Genomic DNA, 23,298 nt, shown 5'->3' with positions numbered 1-23,298 from the left:
CGTGGCCATGATTACTGAAGTCAACATGGCAGAATCGTCTTCTGGATGGTGGTTTGATTCAGGCGCCACAGTCCATGTTTGTAAGGACAAGTCCTTATTCAAGACATATGAAGAAGTGACTGATGGCCAGGAAGTACAGATGGGAAACTAAACATGTGCCAAAGTTGCTGGAAGAGGCAATGTAGAGTTGAACTTCACCTCCGGAAAGACACTGACTCTCCTGAATGTTCTCCATGTTCCTGACATTAGAAAGAACTTGGTCTCAGTAAATCTTGTTTGTAAGAGGGGATTCAAAGTTGTCTTTGAATCCGACAAACTAATCATATCCAAGAATGTGATGTTTGTTGGAAAGGGATATGGTTGTAATGGTATGTTCAAATTAAGTATTAATGAAGGAAAAGTTTATGCTTATATTGTTGATTCTTTTTCTTTATGGCATGATAGATTAGCACATTTGAATTTTAAATCCATAAAGAACATGAGCAAACTAGGTATAATTGCTTACAGTAATGAATCAACTAGAAAATGTGAAATATGTGTAAAATCTAAAATGGCTAAGAAACATTTCCCTAGTGTTGACTTTTCTAGGTACACCTATGTCTACTTTATGAGAACTAAAGATGAAGCCTTTGACATGTTTAAACTATATAAGACTGAAGTTGAAAATCAACTAGAAAAGAAAATTAAAATCCTTAGAAGTGATAGGGGTGCTGAATACATTAAAAATGAGTTTAATTCTTTCTGTGAAGAATTTGGAATAATACATCAGTGTTCTGCTCCTTATACCCCTCAGTAGAATGGCCTGGCTGAAAGGAAAAATAGAATACTTACAGAAATGATAAATTGTATATTGTTAAAAGCTAATGCACCCTTAAACCTGTGGGGGAAGCACTCCTAACAGCCTGCCATTTACATAACATAATTGTTTCTAGAGTTAATAACAAATGCCCATATGAATTATGGACAGGAAAAAAACCTACTTTAGCATATCTAAAAGTGTGGGGGTGCTTAGCATATTATAGAGTTCCAGATCCTAAAATAACCAAATTAGGACTCAGAGCTAAGAAAAATATGTTTGTTGGATATGCATAACATAGCAAGTCCTATAGGCTTATAGAGTTAGAGTACAACATAATAATTGAAACTAGAGATGTTGAATTCTTTGAAAATAAACTGTGTTTTGAACCTGTAGAAAATGAATCCACAGAAAATGACAGAGAAACTCAGATCTCAATACCTATTGATAATAATGAGATTGAAAGAAGAAATGACACAACTATAACACCTACAATAGAACTTAGAAGAAGTCAAAGACAAAGAACAGAGAAACACTTAGGTTCAGATTTTATCTCTACTCAGTCAATTGTATTTTTGGTTGAGGCTGATAGAGATAAGATTTTAAATAAAATACCCATTGTCCTAAACATTGAAAATGATCCAAAAACCTATAGTGAGGCCATGACCTCTAAAGATGCTGCCTTTTGGAAGGAAGCTATAAATGATGAAATTGATTCAATAATGTCAAATAACACATGGGTGATAGTAAATCTGCCTACAGGATCAAAACCAATAAAATGTAAATGAGTGTTTAGAAGAAAATACAATACTAATGGAACTGTGCAAACTTTTAAGGCTAGATTGGTAGCCAAAGGATTTAGTCAAAAGGAAGGGATTGATTACTTTGATACCTATGCATCAGTGGCTAGAACAACTTCTATTAGAACACTTATAGCATTAACATCCATTTATCACTTATCTGTTCATCAAATGGATGTTAAAATTGCTTTCTTAAATGGTAATTTAAATGAAGAGGTTTACATGGAACAGCCAGAAGGATTTGTTCTTATTGGAAACGGAAGAAAGTCTATAAACTGGTTAAATCACTATATGGATTAAAACAAGCACCTAAACAGTGGCATGAGAATTTTGATTCTTGCACTCTAGCTTTTGGTTTTAAACATAATAGCGCTGATAGATGCATCTACTCAAAATTCACTGAAAATTATGGAGTAATTGTGTATCTTTATGTGGATGATATGCTTATTGTGGGTACAAATATGGTTGGCATAAATGAAACTAAAAACTACTTATCCTCTGTTTTCAAGATGAAAGATTTAGGAAAAGTAGATACCATATTGGGAATAAAAGTTAAAAAGCATAGTAGGGGCTATGCATTAAGCCAATCACATTATATTGAGAAATTTAAGCATTTAGGGTTTAAAGAATATAGCACGCCATATGATTCTAGTATAAAACTAGTAGAAAATACTAGCAGAGCAATTGCACAACTTGAGTATGCTAGTACAGTAGGAAGCTTGATGTATGCTGTGCTATGCACCAGACCTGATATTGCATTTGCAGTAAGTAAACTCAGTCGGTTTACAAGTAATCTCGGTGCAGAGCACTGGAAGGCAATTTGGAGAGTTCTTGGGTATCTCAAGAGAACATTGGAACTTGGCTTGTTTTATTGTGATTATCCAGCTATAGTAGAAGGGTACACTGATGCAAGTTGGATTATCGGTAATGGAGATAACAAGTCCACATCTGAATGGATTTTTGTCCTTGGTGGGGGTGCGATCTCTTGGGCATCCAAGAGACAAACTTGTATATCTCACTCGACCATGGAATCCGAATTCATAGCCTTAGCGGTTGTTGGAAAAGAGGCTGAATGGATTAGGAATTTATTATTGGATATAAAACTTTGGCCTAGTCCTATGCCTCCAATTTCCATTTATTGTGATAGTGAGACAACTCTGTCAAGGGTCTATAGTGGTACCTACAATGGTAAGTCCAAACATATAAGTCTGAGACATGAATTTGTTAGGCAACTGATTCAAGATGGAGTCATCACTATAACCTATGTGAGGTCAAGTAAAAACTTGGCTGATCCTCTTACCAAAGGTTTAGCCAAAAAATTGGTAAGAATGACAACTAAAGAGATGAGATTAAAACCCTTTACTTAGTCACCTGTAATGGTAACCCAACCTGAATTGAAAAGCCATCAGTATTGGGTTTAATGAGTAACAACAAGTTACAACAATGTGACTATTAGCACTAACATTGAGAAATTTCCCATCACAACATAAACATTGATGTCCGTTATGATGAGAAGTTGAGATAAACTCTTAATGAAGTTCTGAAATGTGTCAAATAACGGAGCACATGGTGGAACTTCACCTATGTGAACATAGAAGTGGTGTCGCTTCTCATGAGGGTTTGGGTTTGCTCTCGGGATTGTTCATGAAACTAAGAAAGAAGCACATGGGCATAACAGTATTGAGCAAAATTTGAAACTCTTGCAGAGACTGAACATTTTTATGTGTATAGGTGTCTCCGGTCTCTCTTGAGAGTATTTGGTTTAAGGTCTTACCACCAATAACTTTGACAAGGCTCTGAGATAACTGTACTAACAAGAAGTTTAAGTTGATAAACACCTTTTGTATGCATAACTGTGTCATAGTAGTTTGGATTGAGAGGGAACTATGTAATTGATCAATCAATGTGGGGGATTGTTGGATTTTAATCTCATAAGAGATTAAATCCAATGGGTTTGATTGGTCAATTACATGAGAAATTGTACCTGTACACTTGTTTGAAAAAATCAGTTTTCTTTTACAAAAACCCAATTTTGAACTTGTCCCACATTGGAAAATTATAAGTTTTGTTTTCAATATTTCAATAGGAGCTAATTTACACTCCTTAGAATTAGTAGAAGAGGGTATGGGGATTTGATACCGTGCAACACGCGTGCATGCGTGTGTGCGCGTGTGTGTGATGCAATGAGGCGCTTTAGAGGCGCACTTTGCTCGCACCCGCGTGGCTTGCGATGGGCGGCTCTGGTTTTGGTACATTGATGACCGTTGATCACCATTGATGAGATCAACAGTCACGATTCGATCGGGTGTGATCAAGAGGCACAATTCAAAGTTAACAGTCACCAACTGTTAACAACTTTTGAAACAATCACAATGGTTGAAATTGTGACTGTTCAAGGTGCATTCTCTAAACCAGCACCTACCTTTTCCTCATACCTCTTCACAAGTTATTTAAGGAGCATGAATTAGACTCCAAAAACACAATTTCGAAATTCACTATCTCTCTCTCTCAGTCCGGTATGCTACAGTCTCACAGAAGGTTTCTTTGGAGACTCTTCAACTTTGCTGGTTGCAGATTCTCGCCCAAGGCTCTGTTGTATCCTGGGAACGGATTTTCCTATAACCCAACAGCAAACTCAATAAAACTGAGTGGGGGCAAATAACGTTCTAAAGACAGTGTCTTCAGACGCGTTTCAAAGCTTCTCCTCCTAAGTTACAGTGACCCCATCTTCCCCAACACCACCTTCCTCTATCTTAAGTCTCTCTTATATAAAGTGGGGACCATAACAATTTTCGTCCTACCTTACTTGCCGATCACAACAGTTTATTTCTCTCAAGCAAACAAGTGAAACGTTAAATGGGAAGGCAAAGTAAACTAGACTATACACTTAGAAGGTGTTTTGGCAATGCTGAAACAGGGTTTGATATTTTCAAAGGTTATATGTTGTTTGTATTGACATTTGAGACATACCTTTCAAAATGATTATTTGTTTGATTTTGGTAAGAAGGTGGTCCATGGTAGAAGGCGATCAAATGTGTTGTAAATAGCTCATAATGGTTAACATGCCCTCTTTTTTCAACTATAAAAATAAAATAAAACATGGCCTCCTTTTTCTTAATATTATAAAGGCTCTATTGCCTAGTGTTGATGCTTGGGATGGACAAGGACAACATTGTCAATTTACTCCTAAGCCAAGGTCTTTGAGGTGTCCGAGGTCCGAGGTGGTCAAGGACTAGTAGGTCGATCCTACGAAAAGGAGAATGTCAGAGGCCCTGGGCGAGAACCCGAGGTGGGGACTCTGACGGTCAAATTAGTAATAGGAGAGGTATAAGGTGGATGAGGTCTAAGAAGTAAGCACCCAGACGAGGCCACAAGAGATCTCAAGTGCTAGCTAGAGAGCTTAAGTTTCGATCATTTTACCTTGGGGGTTCATCACCTATTTATACCTGAGGCCGCCAAGTGACTCTGTGCTATTGGCTCCGCAAAGCCCGCCGAGCTCCATTGCATGCATGCCCTGATTGGGTCTGCTCTGAGCTATGTCACCCGCCACGTGTAGGCCCACGGTAGGATGAGACCATGCACGCCTACATCACCTAGTTACTTTAACCCAAGAGGGGGTGATATAATTAATGAAGTAAATAAACAAGTAAAGTTAATCAACTACAATAAAGTAAAGTACAAAGAGATTTATAGATGTTCAGTCAAATCCAAGTCCATTTATTCTCTTTAGGCAACCTCCTAGGAATTTCTACTAAAGTAGCCAAACTTCTAAGTACCAACAAAACCTTACAACAGTTGGGCTTCTAGATGGCAACAAGACCTTACCATGGTTGGACTTACATGTGTCAAATAGACCTGAATGGTTGAGCTTCTAGCTGTCAACCAACCTTAGCAATTGGGCTTGTGGGTGCTAACCAGACCTTTGATGGTGTTCATACTTAAACACGATAGTATAATAAGATGATAAACAATAAAGGACAAATATTGTAAATGCATCTTGTTAAGCTAATGAAACTAATACAAGCAAAACTATTTAGATTATGTACTGATGATAATCTCAAAATGTACACAAACTATTTAAACACAAAAATCTTTTCTTTTCTAAAACACTCCTGCACAAAATGCTTTCTTTTCACTTTGCTAATTTTCACAATTCAAGATCTTAAGCTTTTTAGTTCAAAGCCATTGATCTATAATGCTTGAGAGCATAATGACTGTTATAGATCATTTGGAAATGAATTAAACCAAATTTATAAATGTTTAAAGCAAATTCCCAACAAGATTGGAGTTTTACCAAAAGTGGAAAGAATCGTCAAACTTGAACCTTCAAACGATAAGTTTTTCTGTCAAGTAGTCGATTATCATGACCTAATAGTTAACTATTATGCACATAGAGAAATCTGTTTTCTTTGGTAGTCAATTGTGTCTTCATGATAGTCAATTGCTAATAAATACTTGATCTCGGCTATGAGACATAATTGACTATAACTTATTGGTGGTCAACTATTGAGCAATATCAATATGACACAAGCCATAGCTATCAAAGGTAACAACTATACCTTCATGGACAGTTGACTATTGGGTGACAACAATCTCTATTATCATGGATGGTCAATTAATGATAATTCTCAACTTTAAAAACTGAAAATTTATGACTTTAGAGGTCTAGGAATCAACTCCTTGGGTTTTCAAACTTAGATTTTTCACTTATAAGTCTAGGAAAGGGTCTAACAACACTCGAGAATTAAACTTAATTCTAGCCATTGGTCTCTAAGATTAAGTTAACCAATTTAGGTCTATGGTTAACCCATAGTGTGCATCTTTTGCAAATGATTACAGTAAGTCCTAAGGAATGAGATACAATATAAAGCATGGAGCTTGCTGCTTCTTCCTTTGAGCTCTTGATAGTATTCATCTTCCTTGGAGTGACTGGATGATAGACAATTGCCCAAATGCATTTCATTCAATTTGATTCTTTATAGTAGATTGTCAAATATTTTAACTCAATAAAAATTACTTGGTACAGTTGCACACATAACATCATTTCAAATACTCTCAATAAATTTAATATCACCAAAATATATAAGGTCAATAACTTTGGAAAAAGAAAAAACAGATTTACTATTTTTAAATATATCAAACTTGTAAAAACTAAAAAGAGCTTTCCTACTTTTTAGTATTAATCCATTTTCAATCCTTTCCATTTACACTAGTGCAAATGGATTTCATATTGCAAACAAATTGAACGTATGGAATTCCCTCTATTTATGTTTCTATCTTATTTTCTAATAAACTAAACGCATTGTAAAGGCTGCTGGTGTTAAAACTTTGGGATGTGATAAGAAAGGGTGTTTGTCAAACCACAATAGCTTTATTAGCTTCATTCTATTCTTTAAGGATGAATCCAAACATGAAGACTAACCACTATATGGCCATCTTAAAATAATCTAAAGCTTTATTGTCTCATTTAATAAAACACCTCTATAGCTAAGACCTACCTATATAGTTTACACCCCCTTTACTTTGTAACCACTTTAATTAATGCACAAACCATTTATATATTTGTTTGGGAATGGTTTTTTATTTCAAAAATACTGATAAAAGGGGTCTCATATCACCCTTTTATAAACAAAACGTAGAGTTGTAAAGTGGATAGGGGTGGCCACGAGTAAATCTGATTTGAGCTTAGTTTATAAAAAGCTCAGTTTGATTTGGTTTAAACTAAGTTTTGAGTCAAATTCGAGCTTAAAATATGGGCTCGTTTGTTAACCGAGTCGAGTTTGAGCTTAACACAGTTCAGCTCGTAAGGCTCGTGAGCTTAGTCAAGTATATGTATATAGGGTGTCACCTTGGCTCAGCTATTGAAGGAGATCTCAATTACTGAGGGAGACCTCAATTCGGCACCTCGACAACCAAGGGAGACCTCGGCTCGACACCTCAGCAAGTAAGGGAGACCTCGGCTCGGCACCTCATTAGCTGAGGGGACCTCGGCTTGGCACCTCGGCAACTGAGGGAGACTTCGGCTCAACACCTCGTCTGCTAGGGAGACCTGCAATCAGAGGTTGCCGAGCTTGAACTTCCGAACTTTTAACTCGAGCTAGCTTGAACTAAAGTCTCTAGTTTGAACCGAGCTCGAGCATGATAATTTATGACCAAGCCGAGCTCGAATAGCTAGATATTTAGCTCGACTTAGCTTCGAATCCACGCCTAGCCGACACAACCCAACACAACTCAGGTTGTGCCTGACATGACTCGTTCACTGTAGCAAGTGGATCATGCCAAGCCCAGGTCAAACCCTGTGTTGTGCTAGGATTGGGTTAACCTAGCACATCCAGGATGGTGGCTCAACACAACCGATATTAATATATATTAATGCATGTATATATATAAATTTTTATTTTCAACTTTATTATACTATTTTATTCCAATTTTATTGTAATTTTCTTAGTTTCTTGTCTATCTTGTTAATTTTTCTTTTCAATTTTTTTAAAACAAATTGTGCCTCCCGTGGCCTAGCACGGCATGGGCCCGCTTGGGCTCAATGTGTGGGTCGTGTTGGTTTTCCCTTTTGAGGGATTTCGGGCTAGGCAGGCATGACTTGCCAAGGCTTGTGTGCCAACATGACACGACTTGCTATAGTGCAGGCAGGCTGTACAATTGGGTTGTGGCAGCCCGGTCTGGCCCATAGTACACCTCTAACAAAACCCTTCCCACATTATTTTATTCTGAAAATAAAACAAAAAAAAAATACCAGGGAAAAACAAAAGGACAAATTAAATAAAAAACAAAGAAATAACAGAAATAAAGTGCAATATATAATAAAAGAAAAAGTATTTTATTGTCTATTTTATTTTATTTCCTTTTTTTAATTATCTTGGTCTAACAAACATTAGGGTAAAAATGTCATTTTATACTTCCATCGAAGAGAACCAACAAAATAAATAAAATGGTTGCAAAGTGGAGGGATTTTTAAGTAATATGCGAACTAAAGAGCAGGTCTTAGTAATTACGTGAAACCATAGGAGATGAATAACCCAAGTTTTTTTTTTTAATGCACTGTTACAAGAAACTCTATAAAAAGCTCTATGTCAACCAAAAGAGACAATTAAGCATGACAAGCAGTTCAAATCAGACCAACTTAAGATCGGCTTTAGTGCTTACAAGACCATGTTCACACCACTCGCACATTCTTTTACAACTGTCTGCAATGGACTGTGCAAACAGTGTGAATATCGTCTTGTGATGACTCACACATATAAGGGTGTCAATGGGCCGGTTTTGGATTGGACCCCATCTAGTCCAAAATCAATTTGGATGAATTGGTTGAACCAATAAGATATATTGGATTGGACCAATTCAATCCAAAATATTTATTAGATTGATTTGGACCTGATTCATCTGTAATAAATTTATATGGATTAAGCCAATATCTAGTCCATTGATATAAGATAAGAATATATTATATGTGTATCAATGGATCGGGTTTGGGTTGAAACCAATCTAAATTAAAATGAATTTGAACAGATTAGACGGTCCAGACATTGAATTGGACAGATCCAAATTGATTTAAAACATTCATTGGATTGGATTGGACCTAATCCATTTATAATGGACTCACATTGGACTGAATTGGAATGGACCAAATCCAGTCCAACTGACACCCCTACACACACACACACACACACACACACACACACATATATATATATATATATATATATATATATATATATATATATAATATAAATGTAGCAACAAGTAAACTGATGAAGGGCCTTCAAAGCTATGCCAATCAGCTGCCCTGACTAGAACAAGAAATCAGATTTGGTGCTCACAAATTTGTGCCATTCTCACAGCTCTTTTCAGCCGTACATTAAAAAATCTCCCATGAAAGATATAAGGATGGAGATGTTCCCGATGCACGGCTGAAAAGGGCTGAATCCGTCCTCCTGCAACAAACACTTTGGGGCCCTGCCCCGGCCACAAAACAGGCTAGGTAAATCCAAGAGACTAACAAACTCAGCATTTATTTCTTCTGCTTTCCCTTGAGATTTTTCTATTTCTGACTCCATCATGAGTTTGCTGTTCTGCTTAAATAAATACCAACTAGAGCACTTGTGATGGCAAATGCTGCAACATCTCTGTTGCAGGCAGCTATAGTCGTGCTCCCTGAAGTTATTCAGAGGTTGCAACATCACTTTCCACTGTCCACAAATTGTAACAAATTATGAGAAACACAGCAAATGGAGATGTTTAGCAGATTTCAGACACCACTCCCAAAAGGTCAATGATGTCTCCAGCTGTACTATGCATCCTTTCAAGTTTAACCTTTTTATGAAGTTGTGAGATTTCAGTTCAACAGATCCATGAGGAACTCTTTCTTTTTGTTCTGTTTTTACTAATGCCCTGTTTGCTTTTCAGTAAGTTATTTATCCGGATAAATGTAGTTATCTGGATAAGTTTTTCCTAAGAAATATTTACCCAAATAAGTGTATTTATTCATGTTCTTCTATTTCTCATATAAATAAGGCAATGATCATTTTAGCCATAAAAATTCATTATTAAAAGGAGTGTTTTTGTCCCATTTAAGTGTTAGCAACTTCCCCCCTAGGTGGGAAAGTTATTTACCCACATCACTTACCGGGTAAGTGATACACAGGAAAATAAACTTTCCCTGCTCTTTGCATAAATCTGAAAAAAGAACGTGGGATTCTTGATTCCTCCCTCTCAAAATCCAGAAAAGAAACACCCCCTAAAAAATCTACTTATTCAACAGATAGCCATTTTATAGGGTTTCCTCTGTGGTCAATGATCTGGACTGGCCATATTAATCCTCCACATGGCTGTAGAAGGAGGTCAATTAGAAAACCCCAACTCTTTCCAGTTTTATATGGACATGCATGACTATCATCCTTAGGTATGGGTTGGACTGAAATTGAGAGAATCCTGATTCTTCCCACATCCAGTTGGGCCCAAACCTAACTGGGTTTTGCCGACTGCCTTGGAATTGGGATCTGCTCCTCACATAGGGCATCTCACCACAATCTCACAGGCACATCCCACCATGCGTTGGGAATATCTTCCGTACTTATGTATTATTATTAACAGAAGATGTTCCCAATGCATGGTGGGATGTGTCTATAAGGTCGGTGTGAGGAGCAGTTCGATCCCACTGCCTTGTATCAGACCTGGCAAGGGGCAGTTCTTCAATCTTCATTCTAAGTTCAACCCACAATTTGGGCCTTGGGATGCAACTCAAATATCAATTTCTGAACTTGATAGAAGGAAAAAAGGGCCTCTCACCTCTGCTTATGTTTAGTACCAAGGTTTTTAAAACTGACCCAGATAACGAACCGGTTAGGGGTCCGGTTCCTAGGTTGAATGGTCTGACCATTCGTTTGAACTGAACAATTGGCCTGTTCTAACAAAACAATAAAAATTTTAAAAATGGTCAAAACCATTGAGCGCTTTGAACTGTTCAATCACCCGGGTCAGCGATTTGTTGACCAAATTAACATTTTTTTGGCAAAAATCTGATTTTGATGAAAAACAGAACCAATCACCTGACCGGCTCCCAGTTTTTCCGGTCCAGACCATCTGATTGGATCCGGTTTTGACAACCATGTTTATTACTTTATTTTATGATTCCATGAAACTATAATTTTTTCAAAAGAAAAGACAATTGTTTCAAACTGAAAAATACTCAAAACATCTATATTTCCAAGCCTAGGAATGATATATATCAACCTGCACTTGCTTCATCGTTTTTATTCAAAATAAATGCAGACCATCATCAGTTTCAGTACATTTATGTCTGAGTGGAGATGCTCTTCTGGGTTCTGGGTTGACTATTCTTTCAGGTTCTTCATCCACACCTTCAAACGCGTTAGATTTGTGGCCCTCTGTCAATATTTATTCTTCACTGAGCAAGAAACCAATAACCAATTAAAGAACGGCGATTTTAATTTCCCATATATAGAAAAACACCAGTGACAATAGTGGCAATCAACGACAGACAAGACAAAATCATCGACATTGTCAAATGTCAACCCAATCTTAAAATCTGAAATTCTGACTCCATCCCCATTGCAGATTTCCGAATCTCATGCAAATCTATAAACATTCAAAATGTCAAATACCCCCTATACATAAATGTCCGCTGTCTGAACTGACATCATTTCCAAACTGAGATCACATCCACCCCCACATGCACATTTCAGTGTGCATTGGAACATCTCCCACAGTTGTCAGTGGGGGATGGGATATGCTGTGGAGCGCCCTCTGTGGGGTGCAAATGTAAATTGGGGCACTCCATTAGACCATTACCCATAGGTAAACTAAAACCAACGGGGGCCTATAGATTACACTGATGGGACCCATTTTGACAAGAAAAGTTCATTTGTGCTACATACAATTGTACACTGACGGGACTCAATACCAATTTATGGTGGATATTAAAACAGTGGTATGTGGCCTTGTTACCTTGTTATCCGAGTTCACATCTATCCCCATAAAACACCCCACATGTACATCTCAGCGTGCATTGAGAATATCTCTCGTATTTATTATTGGGAGATGTTTTTAAATGTGCTGTTGGACTGAAAATTAATTCATTTATACCAATTAGAAAGAATAAATTTGATCGATCAACTGCAATTCCTCTATCAATCTTAAGTCCATTGCTCGCTTAACTGTGATCCAGTGCTCCAGTCTAGCCTACTGAATGCATTGAATTCTCAGAAGGACAAACTGAATGCACCGACAGAACTGTATCTGGGATAATTGAACGTGAGATCTCTACTGTCTTGAAACAAAACAACCATGAAACCATGGATCATGAATCGCTAACAACTGAAAATCTAAAAGAAACATGCTAAAAATACTAATACAACAGTGCTGTTTCACATGGAACTGAATTCTTACGCCTTCTAACAATATCCTTAGGTTGTGTTTGAATTGATAGTAGAAGAAGAAGAAGAAGGAAAGAGAGTTCTCTCTTTCTCTTTCTGTCAAAACAAACATAGTCTCACTTATTGCGTTCTTGAATTTTTTATTTTTTTTTAAAAAAACGTAAAGGGAGTGCATTTTGTTACAGTCCTAAAAGCCAAATGGCTTGGCTTTATGCATTCCAACAGTTTTTAAGGCTTTTGGTGTATAGATCAAGGATGTAACATGGTTTCTTAAGTTATCTAATATAAAGAGTTCAAAATAAAAATGGATAAACAATATAAGAAGATATTATAAAGGGCTACACTATTCTAAACAAAGAACTTTTGAAACATTAGAAATTAAAATAATGGATGATCCCATTTGAAATTACCATCTCTTCCTGAATCATTAACCATATGTAATCACCTGCAACAACTACAACTTTTCCCCCAAGTCCAAATCCCCAATCTTCATTATGATGCAAGAATCATAGTGGAATTACATTTTTATGCTTCATGTTGCGTTAGTAGAGTGTTTTCAACCCATTGTTGACCTATACAGAGAGATTGGTGATCTGGTCATGATTCTTGTTCCGGTCAAGTTGCCAACATGTTATTCACCATTTTATCAAAAAAAAAAAAATGTTGACTTGATCAATGACTTGATCATTGACCCATTGTTGACCTATGCCAGTCTGCTGGTCAAGTTGCCAACATCTTAAATGATGATGATGATGACGATGATATCATTGATTGACTCATTAATCCAAATGGTTAAACTGATGACCTATGCATCCAGAGGCACAGGTTTTTTTTATGACATGACACCTAGCACCAAGTCTCAAGCAAGTATTACAATGCTACAAACATGTTTCCACTGAACGAAAATGAAGATTTGCTTACATGTATAACTTCTCAATTTGTTAATTTGAAGTTTTGAATGTATTAAGGATGAAAAAATAAAGACTAGACAATATGAGTTCAAGTAAGAGAATGAAAAAATTAGGGAGAATGGCAGTTCAGCCTAGGGTCAGAATTTTTAGGCCCAAAGTACAGTTGGGGTGGGTGCCAGCTCGGAATTGATGTCAACTCACGGGCAGGCATCGATGTATAGAATAGGGGGTTTTGACATTTTGAATGTTTATAGCTCTACAGGTGGAATTCAGAAATTTGCATTGAGCATGTTTGTACTCCAAAAAATATATCTATCAAGATAGATACACACAAAAAAAAAGGATTTTTGGTCTTAACATCTACAACTCTATATATTAGACTTCAGTACTTCACCTCAATTTTTAATAAAATTTTCGTAGAAGTTTTGGTAGTAATAAATATATAAATACTTTTACGATTTACCTATAACTTGAGTAGTTAACATACAAAAGCACTTGATATTCGACCAACACATTCCAAGCCTTTTGCAAAGAAGTGTCAATAAAAGGTCCTTTTAGTGTTCAAATCGAGATCACCATGAATAACTTCAATTTTACTAGGCTTAACATCCTCTTCAAACATCAGTAAAAGGTCCTTAAGCGTTCAAATCGAGATCATCATGAACAACTCCAATTTTACTAGGCTTATGATCCTCCTCTGAATTTCTGTTTGATTTCCAGTACTCAGAAATAGTACCACCAAAACTTTTCCCAGGGTTAGTGTTTCTAAATACCAAACAAAAGCCACAGACAAAACACAAACACAAACAGAATCTTGTTATTCTGCTTTTTTCATAATGTGAAACGTGGAAGTGATTTCTAACTTTTTTTTTTATTCTTTTTTCAGCCCAGTTTTGCAAGGATGCATGGCTAGAAAAAAGATCAAGAGTTGTGTATGGGTTTTATTAGGGCTATGAAATATAGGCAGTTTTTTAATATCCTTTGTATCATCGTCATCATCATCATCTAGCCCCTTCACTTTGCAATAAATCACAGATTATTAGAAGTGATGCATGTGGTCAAATCACAGATTATTACAGGCAAAAGACGATGTATGCTTTTGCATCAAAATCTTAGCAATTTAGACTCAATTTGGAAGGAGTACAAATCATGGTTTTTAAAACTGGCCCGGTGACCGATTCAGTTAGGGGTCCAGTTATCGGGTCGAACGGTCCGACTGTTCGAACTGAACGCTCGACCCGTTCTAACAGAAAAATAAAAAATAAAAAAGTCATAATCGTTCGAATGGTTAACTACCCGGTTCAGCGGTTCGCTAAACAAAATCAACGATTTTGGGGGAAATCCGATTTTTGGGAAAACAGAACCGGTCAGGTGACTGGTTCTCGATTTTTCCGATCCAATTCGGTTTTGAAAACCATGGCACAAATGCAAATTTGTAGAGTGCAAAACCTTGTATTTTGTATGTATTTGCATTGTACATATTTGTGTTTGTACTTCCGAATTGAGCCTTGAAGACTGTTTAGTTAAAGTGCGTCTATTTGTATGTTTTTCCACACGAAGACAAGTTGAAAAAAGACAAAAAACTCTATTTGAAGCTTCCAACCAGAAATGAACTTCTCTCATCTTTTCAAGGTTATGGCTTTCAATAGCTAGATCTTTTCCCAATCAAATGGGAAAAGACTAAAGCGTGGGCTGTCAAGCTTCTAAAAAACCGACAGCCCGCACGAAAAGACACGCCAAACGGGACTAAAAATTTCTGAACCTATATTTCCTTTTTTTTTTCACTTGATTATTAATTCTAGTATAAAGAATGAAAATGAACAAAACCAGATGTCAAATCATTCTATGCAGTCTAAAATTACTATGCTTTTCCTGAAAAATTAGCATTTTTGTGTACCATTATTTTACCAAACAGATTCTTCCCAAAACCGATCATAGCAAATTTTTATTAAGATGATTTTTTTTTCAACCATATCTGGATTAATCTGGTCAAATTCGAAAACCATATTCCGTATATATTGCAAATAGTTAGTTTGACCCTTTTTCTAGTAGGATACAACAGATCCCGTCTCTATTCGTGTAACCTGATCTTTGGACACAGCGAGAGATGATTTTGTTAACCAAAGTGTAAACTAGTATCACCCATAGAAGTAAATTTATACCGCAGTGGTTACTGGTTACAGTCCAAGAGAGACCTCTGATCGACTGATCCTCCATATTTTGAAAACCCATCTGAATGCCGAACCATTTACCTTAGCAGTTGCCTTCCAAAACCATAAGAATAGGACCTGAAAGAACAGAAAAAATATAAAGAGAAAAGGAAAATTGAATAATAGAATACATTGAATATCCAAAATAGATAAGCTTTCTGCATTTTGAATACACATTTTTATTGATGAGATGTTTCCAGGCTGAACGGATTCTGAATAAGGGTTGATGTTCCCAACATCAGTAGTTGACGTTCTGCTTACACAGGCTGGGAGCATTCAGTAAGAAATGACAAAGTCATCTGTTTAAGCATGCTCATGGTTCCTTCTTGGCCGATGTCAGAAGAACTTCAGTTGCTCCCCTGGTTGCAAACTTGCGATGCACGTTAAGGAAATAGATACAAAAGCACTACAGTAGGTCATGAAGTGTAACCAAAAGCATGCATCTCTGCTTGCATGTGCTTCATAAGCTGTATTCATGGAGCATCAAGACACTGAACATCTCTTTTAGGGTACTTGGCACAGAAAGACTCTGGAGAGCTAATTCATGTACAGAGTGTGGGAAGGTTACAACTTACAAGGAAATTGTCGCTTCAGTACTAAATCCATTGGTTACACAATAAAAAATACTAGATATACCATGGCATGAAAAGGGTGTTTTACATGAAAAAAAAAAAAAAAAAACAGGCACATAATGAACATAGCGTATGAAAATTTAACGCATAGATCAAGCCAACCTTGCAAAATAAAAGACAACCCTTAAATCTCACGAGTTTTAGTCAACTTGATGCCTTTATGTACAGAGTGAGATTTCCACATAAAACACTTCATCCTCTTGAAAATCTCATGTATATTGGGGATCACTGTTTCTACAAGTTAATGATCTAGAATACCTGTTGGCCTAAGACCGCCACTTATATCCGACTTTTCTTAGCCCTCAGATAACCACTCTGCCTCCCTTCCCCCATGAGAAAATGTCAAGGCCTCCTCCAACCTCTCCAACCAGGAGATCCAGTAGAACGTTGCACATCAAACGGATTGGACCCTGGTCTCAAAGAGGGGTTAGGATTGAGAACAAATGAAGAACTTGGACATCTCGGATTAAATCCAACAGATCTCGGTTGTGCTGGCTTCACTGTGATAGTTACGGGACAATGTGGAAACCCACCAATTGATCCTTGGGGACGTGGTAGTGGATGATTTAGAACTTGAGATGTTTGAGGGATAAGTGGCAGAGGTGGAACTGGTGGTACCTTTCCCAATGGTGGATTGGGAACTGAACACCGGATATTGGGGATTGAGGGTCTAATACTGGAAACTGGTGGTGATTGGTTCTCATGTTCTAGATCTGGGGGACACCATTCAGGCATATCATCATCATTCCAAAGGTTTTTTTGTGGGAAAATTGCTGCAAAATTAGCTGGTTTTGGTACCTCATTGCTATGCTCGACCGGCTTTCCCTTTATGTGATGTAACAATGGCATCTGTGGTTCATGATCTCCAACTCTTTTTGGTTGGGATCCTTGGTTGGTATCCAATTTAATTCCTGGGAAAGCTGGGTTTTGTGGTCCTTGGTGGCTGGTAACCGACTTTGGCTGTACAGGCAGTTTTTGTAGCATGGACCCATCAATATTCCTGATTCCTTCTGCAGACAGTTTTTTGACAAGTTGAATGGCATCTAAAACATTAACACTGTTACAGGACAACAGAGACTTGGGTGGAGTTTGAGAAACCCCACTTGTGGTTCTGAAGTCAAATTCAGGAAGATCATCATCATCAGGAGGAGCAAGGGGAATCTGTTTCACTTTTTGAGATGGAATGGGAGGAATATGTCTCAGAGGTTTTGAACTTGAATCAGGTTTTTCAGGTTTTGAGCTACACCTGGGGGGAATTTCAACTTCCATCGACTGTTCCATAGGACCCTGAGGAGATCTTGCTTCAGCATGTGAAGCAGCTTGGGATCCCACTGAAATGGGAGTGTTATTTTGGGTGGGAGTGGACATTGGACTACCAGATTTGACATGAACCGTGCTAGACTGGACGATCCTGTTCTTACTACCCATGTTTCCAGAACTCTCAGTAGCTGAGGGCACTGTTTCACAACCAGGTTTCGAACCCTCAGATGGTTGTGTGGGAGAAATTATTTGAGTTACTTCTGCAGTTTTCTGAGAGTCCGAAGGGGAATTAATAGGTTTTTCTGGCAAGGAAGCACTCTTTTTCTCAGACTTCTTCAAAACAGAATTTGAAGATATGCGGTTTTTTCGCCAAACAACGCAGCCAATTAACGAATCTTGGTCATCTTCAACTGCTGCCATGCCCTTGAAGAAGCCATATTTTGCAAGTATCGTGATTATGGTGTCGCTTCGAGGACAAACATAAAGATCAATACCTGGAGACAGTTGTGCAAACCCTACTCTCGCCCTTTCTTTATAACCTTTTGCAACCTGTAAATGGGAATGAAAAAGAAAAGGAATCAACTTACCAAATCAGAACCGGATTCAGCATATCATATAGGTGCTATTCCTTCCCTTATATTCGCTCACCTCCTTCATGCCCTTGAGTCCAGCTTTGGAAGACCCAACTTTCCAGCAAAGTGAGATTACCTGCAAATAATTAGAAAAGAGAAAAAAGACTACCCATAAATAATCATGCATATATTTCAGCGTCGACACTCCTAATTCCTAATTGTAACTATGAAATGCATTTACACTGCAGAGAGAGGGGATGATGAGGATTAGCTCTAAGGAGTTACTAGTTAACATGATCTAGGAAATAAATTAATTGATTGGTGTTGCCTAGGAGAAGAGTCCACTATAAAGCCTTCTGGTCACTCTGTTTTCCATTCTCAAGAACAGGCACAGCAAAAATATGCCTTGTAATTTATATACCGCCAAGTTAATAGTAAACTAGTAATTCAAAGAAAAGAATGAAATGTTACCATCAAGCCACGGTTGCGTGAACGAGGAAGTTCTTGGATAAATTTTTCAAAAGCCTCTAATCTTACTTTTCCTTTAACTTCTACAGATTCAGACCAGTTGACCTCTGGCATCTTCTCACCACTGCATGAATATTGCATTACAAAGCAGTCAACTACCTCTTCCTACTTTAATCTTAAGCAAAGTAAGAAATAGAAAAAATGAAAGAAAATACTGTGGGACTTGTCAGGCCAAGTTTTATCACATTCAGTTTAAATATTGACAATGCCAACTGCTATAAATGTAAATACAGCCATCAAGTCTTCATGGAAGTCATCAAATTGCATTTCACAATCCATGTCTGAACAAGCATATGGATACAAAATGTAACTTAAATTAAGAAGCAAGATTACTAGGGAAACAGTTAGAAAATGCCATTTCAAATCATCAATTAGAAAAGGTCAAAGAATAAAGTGAAAAACAACTGTGGAAGTCATACAATTAGTATACTCTTCATGTGAATGTGAAGCAATTCATGTGGTGCTACTTTGCTAGATGGTCAAGCTTAAAATAACATTGTATGTTGTGTCTTTCATATTCATAGTTCATTTTCTAGTCAATGTCCAACACTAATGGGATATCCAATACCAAGCACCACTGTAAATATGGTTCTCTCAATCTGACTAACCGTTTCTTGCACCAAGGATGTAAATGTCCAAGGAGTAGTATTTGACAAACATTTGAGAATACAATTTAACAGTGAGATTAAGTATTTGTGGGAATCTAGGAGTAGGACAAATGAGAGAAAGAAGACAAAATGGTTTGTGAATGTTATACAGAACACTGCCTGCTGCACCAGTAAGAAATGATCTTATGCAAGTTTAAGGGTCTAGAAGAGGTAGTGGCAGGTCAAAAAGAAAATTGGTTGAGAAAGTAAGAAACAATTTGAAGGGCCACAATCTAACAACGGATATGACCATTGATAGTGGAATTGTGAAACAAGATTCATGTAGACAAACTCATATAACTGGGGATAAGGTTTTGTTGAATTGAAAATTTAAGCACTTACAAGGCCATCTTTTTGTTTTCATCACCCATATCTGTGTTGGGATTTTAGGAAATGGAGTCATATCCCTGTTTTCTGTATCTGTGCTGTGTCCATATACATATCTACACATTATAGCATTTAAAATCCTACTTAATACTTATCAAGAAAGAAAGAAGTCACAAATGACGGATTGAATTTGAGGGCTAGCTTTAATTTTTGCAATTTTATTAGGTATCTTATAATAACCATGGAACAGTAGGCTCTTCTGTAGAATGGCCAGTGACCTCACATGCACCCTGCTTTGTCCCCCCACCCTTGACCCTGAGTCCCCCTATAATGTGTACCATGTAATACAAAAAATAAAATAAAATAAAATAAAATACTATGAAGTAATTGTCACTTTGTTGTTGCCTAGTTGAAATGTAAAAAGTAAACATGTCCTAGCTCCTCTAGAAGATAATAGTACACTTGCTCATGTTGGGTGGCAACCAACTTATAGTACCTTTCTTTTTCTGAAGAGCCTAATCATCTTTACCAACTTGTATTACTTAATCATCTTTTCATTTTCCTCTTTCTATTTTCCACAAAGAATGTAATAAAAGAATTTGTAGGGGGCTCAAATACAAAACATACGATGGAATAACTTGATAAAGATTTTTCACCTTATGAAAAGCTCTTGATAAAAGTTACTACATGAACTTGATCTGATATGCATCTCTAGAAACAGCTGTTGGGAAGTTGCTGCTTTAGAGAGTTGGCCAACCTTAGCACCAATTGCAATAAGATGTTACACCATAAATCCAAGACGCAAACCTCATGGCTCAAATGATGGAATCCACCAGATGACATTAGATGAATTACCTTCTATCACATCCTATCATAACCAATCAAATGGGGCAACCCGAGTCCACCAGCCCATGGCTATGTGTGAATCTCCAATACAAATTGGGCTAGAGAGCACTATATGATCCTAAAGTAATTTCTAAATCCTTCCCAAAGTGCTCGATTGGCTTGAATTAATAATGCAGCACCCGTCAAAACTAACATTATTCTAATTAGTATCAAAAGGCAACTTAGACCTCGTAAATTTCATCCTCAAATTGGTCCCTAACTCTAAAAGTTGAACTAGAGTCTATATTGTTGAACATATGGAGAATTGATTATTAAAAAAAATGTAGAGAGAACCAATGGGAAACTTTCAGCTTGACCATATTGACAACTGAGATAGAGTACCAAATTTTTCCCATCAAAAAATCCATTTCCTTCCAAGTGCCCCACATAATGTTATACATGCATACCTAGGATAATTTATTGCTCTTACTGAAATAGACCTGAACCCCAACAATGCAACAGGTTACAAATGCCCCTTTTGGGAGACTGAGATCCCAAACAAACTGCTGTGAGAAAATCACTCAAATGGTGAGGATTGCTACCACTTGCTAATTTCGTGCCCTTTTCTACTACTATTTTTTTTAATGAATCCTTTTGCTACTTCTATTTGAAATTGGATTTTTGCTCTTTTTGGGTGCAGGTGGGTTCAGCCAAAGAAGTAAGGCTGTTGTTTGAGTCCTCAGCTTTTGTGTGGCCCTCTAAAAGAGGGAAAGTAATGTAGAAATGTATTAGGGCAGATTCTTTGTAGACAATCCGGGAGGAAAGAAATTCCAGGATCTTCCAAAATAAGGAAAGCAGGTTGCTAGAAGTCAAGGATTGCATTTTGACAAGAGTAATGCATTGGTTGAAGACTACCATCCTGTTCCAATCTTTCACCTTTGATGGCTTGTGGGCGTGTTGGTTGGAAAACTTAATGGGTTCATCCTCCTGATGGGGTTCTAAAACTTAATTTTGATGGCAGTAGTCAAGGTAACCCTGGACCATCTGGTATTGGAGGGGTGATGAGAGACAGGGATAGTAATACTATAGCTTTTTTCTCAGGTCTAGTGGAAAGTGGAGATTCTACCAGGGCTGAATTATTAGCAGCCATAGAAGGGATTCAACTAGCAAGTCAACTTGGTGTGGAAAATCTAATAATTGAAGGTGACTCTAAGGTGGTTGTGGCTTGATTGATGGACCTGGACTTGCTTGTCTGGTGCTTCAGAGAACTCATAAATAAAGTCAAGTGGTTAACAAGAAACCTAAATATAAGATGAAATTGGGTTTGTAGGTCAGCAAACAAAATGGCTGATTGTCTTTGTTAAAATACAGCTTTGTTTTAGGGTTATTTTAGTCTTTTCCCTTCTTTAAATCAGTATTTTTTTGTCTCTATTTTCAAGCATTTGTATACAGGGGTAATAGTGTAATTTTACCTTTTATTATGAATTAAACATTCTGGGTGGCAGTTCTCTTCTTCGATAGAAACTGTGTAGCCCTATTCTGTTCGACCTTTCTTCTCCTCTTCTTCTTCTCCATCTCTTCTCCTTCTAGGCTCATACCAGAATCCTTCTTGTATTTATTTAATTAAATACAGGCCTGATAACATGGTATCAGAGCCTGGTTGATCAAGTTAACTAACTGCATCAATGAAGGACACCTGCAACTGGTCCGGCTGAGTTTTTATGCTAATACGAGAAGAAAGGAAGGGGAAGAACCTAAAAGGACTGATCGCCCAGAAGGTTAAGAGGCTTCTATGCCTCAATCTGCACCGTTGGTCGACTGTTTGATGGTGGTTTAGACAGACTCCCTCGACTCAGCAGTTAGGGGACTGTGAATGTGAAGTTCGGCTGATTGTTGGCTGTGGTTGATGTGTTTGGTGGTTATTTTCTAGGAATCGGGAAGCTGATTGACTCGTAGAAGAAGTTTTTATGCTGATGTTCCAGGTTTAGGGGTTGCGGCTATGCTGTTGAAGTTTCAAAAACAATAGTTAAGTCAGTTGAATGCTGTTGTTGAGTCGGGAAGGTGTTCGTCTAGGGAGTGTTGCAGAAGTAACTGATGGCTACCTCTGGCTGTACAAATGACGTCGGTTAAACTTAATGGTACCAACTACGTACCATGGGCAAAGTCGATGGAGGTAAATTTGACAGCAAGAGAAAAGTTAAAATTATTAAAGAAAACAAACCAGACCCAGGAGCAGCAGGGTATGATGATTGGATCCGGGAGAATGCACATATTATGACATGTCTTTGGTACAGTATGGAACCTCATATCAGTGTGAACCTGATGTTCTTTGACACTGCAAAAGAAATTTGGGAACATGCTAAGCAGTTGTATTCTGGACAAGACAATGTAACTAGAATCTATCAATTGTATCAGGAGTATTTTCAATTACAGCAAGGTGATAGGAGTGTGGAAGAGTACTATGCTTGCTTGAAGAGTTTGTGGAATGAATTGGATTCATATAAGCCTCTTTCGATTGATCTTAAAGTGCAAAAACAACGGAGAGATCAATTGGATGTGGCACGTTTTCTTTCCAGATTGAGGTCTGAATTTGAACTAGTGCGAGCCCAGATTTTAGGTAGCAGTGACATACCTATACTATCAGAAGTCTTCTCTAGAGTAAGAAGGGTTTCGAGTCCACATACAGATAGTTCTCCAGTATTAGAGAAGTCATCCCTAGCCGCAACCAGAGGTGGTAGAGGTGGCTCACGTGGTAGAAGTAGCTCTCCCAAAGGTGGTAATTGTGATGTGAGAGGAGGTCACAATGGTGGTAGAGATGGGAATTTTAGAGGTCGTGGTGTCAATATTGCTAGTCGAGGAATGATCAAAGAATACAGCTAT

At 37.5% G+C, this 23,298-nt stretch overlaps 1 protein-coding gene across 8 annotated transcripts in view; it reads right to left on the bottom strand.

The window, feature by feature from the left end:
• Nucleotides 1–15,333: 15,333 nt before the first annotated feature.
• The window catches only part of LOC148843012 (uncharacterized), a 67,129-nt gene continuing 59,164 nt past the window's right edge, over nt 15,334–23,298 (bottom strand). For 7 of the 8 annotated variants that reach the window (XM_088959644.1, XM_088959648.1, XM_088959645.1 and 4 more), the window contains 3 exons: nt 18,563–18,683; nt 18,168–18,227; nt 16,236–18,068 (listed from right to left, as the gene is read on the bottom strand). In XM_088959644.1, the coding sequence (XP_088815770.1) occupies nt 16,602–18,068; nt 18,168–18,227; nt 18,563–18,683 (1,648 nt within the window). In that variant the 3' untranslated portion in view covers nt 16,236–16,601. Of the gene's footprint in view, nt 15,706–16,235; nt 18,069–18,167; nt 18,228–18,562; nt 18,684–23,298 lie in introns of those variants that run through there. The other variant, XM_088959652.1, reaches the window with a different exon arrangement.

Source organism: Nelumbo lutea, chromosome 8, assembly GCF_056320005.1.
Source record: "Nelumbo lutea isolate HS-2025 chromosome 8, American lotus-T2T, whole genome shotgun sequence".
Taxonomy (NCBI): domain Eukaryota; kingdom Viridiplantae; phylum Streptophyta; class Magnoliopsida; order Proteales; family Nelumbonaceae; genus Nelumbo; species Nelumbo lutea.
Note: the sequence above shows the minus strand (reverse complement) of the source record. Positions and strands in the feature narration are given on the sequence as shown.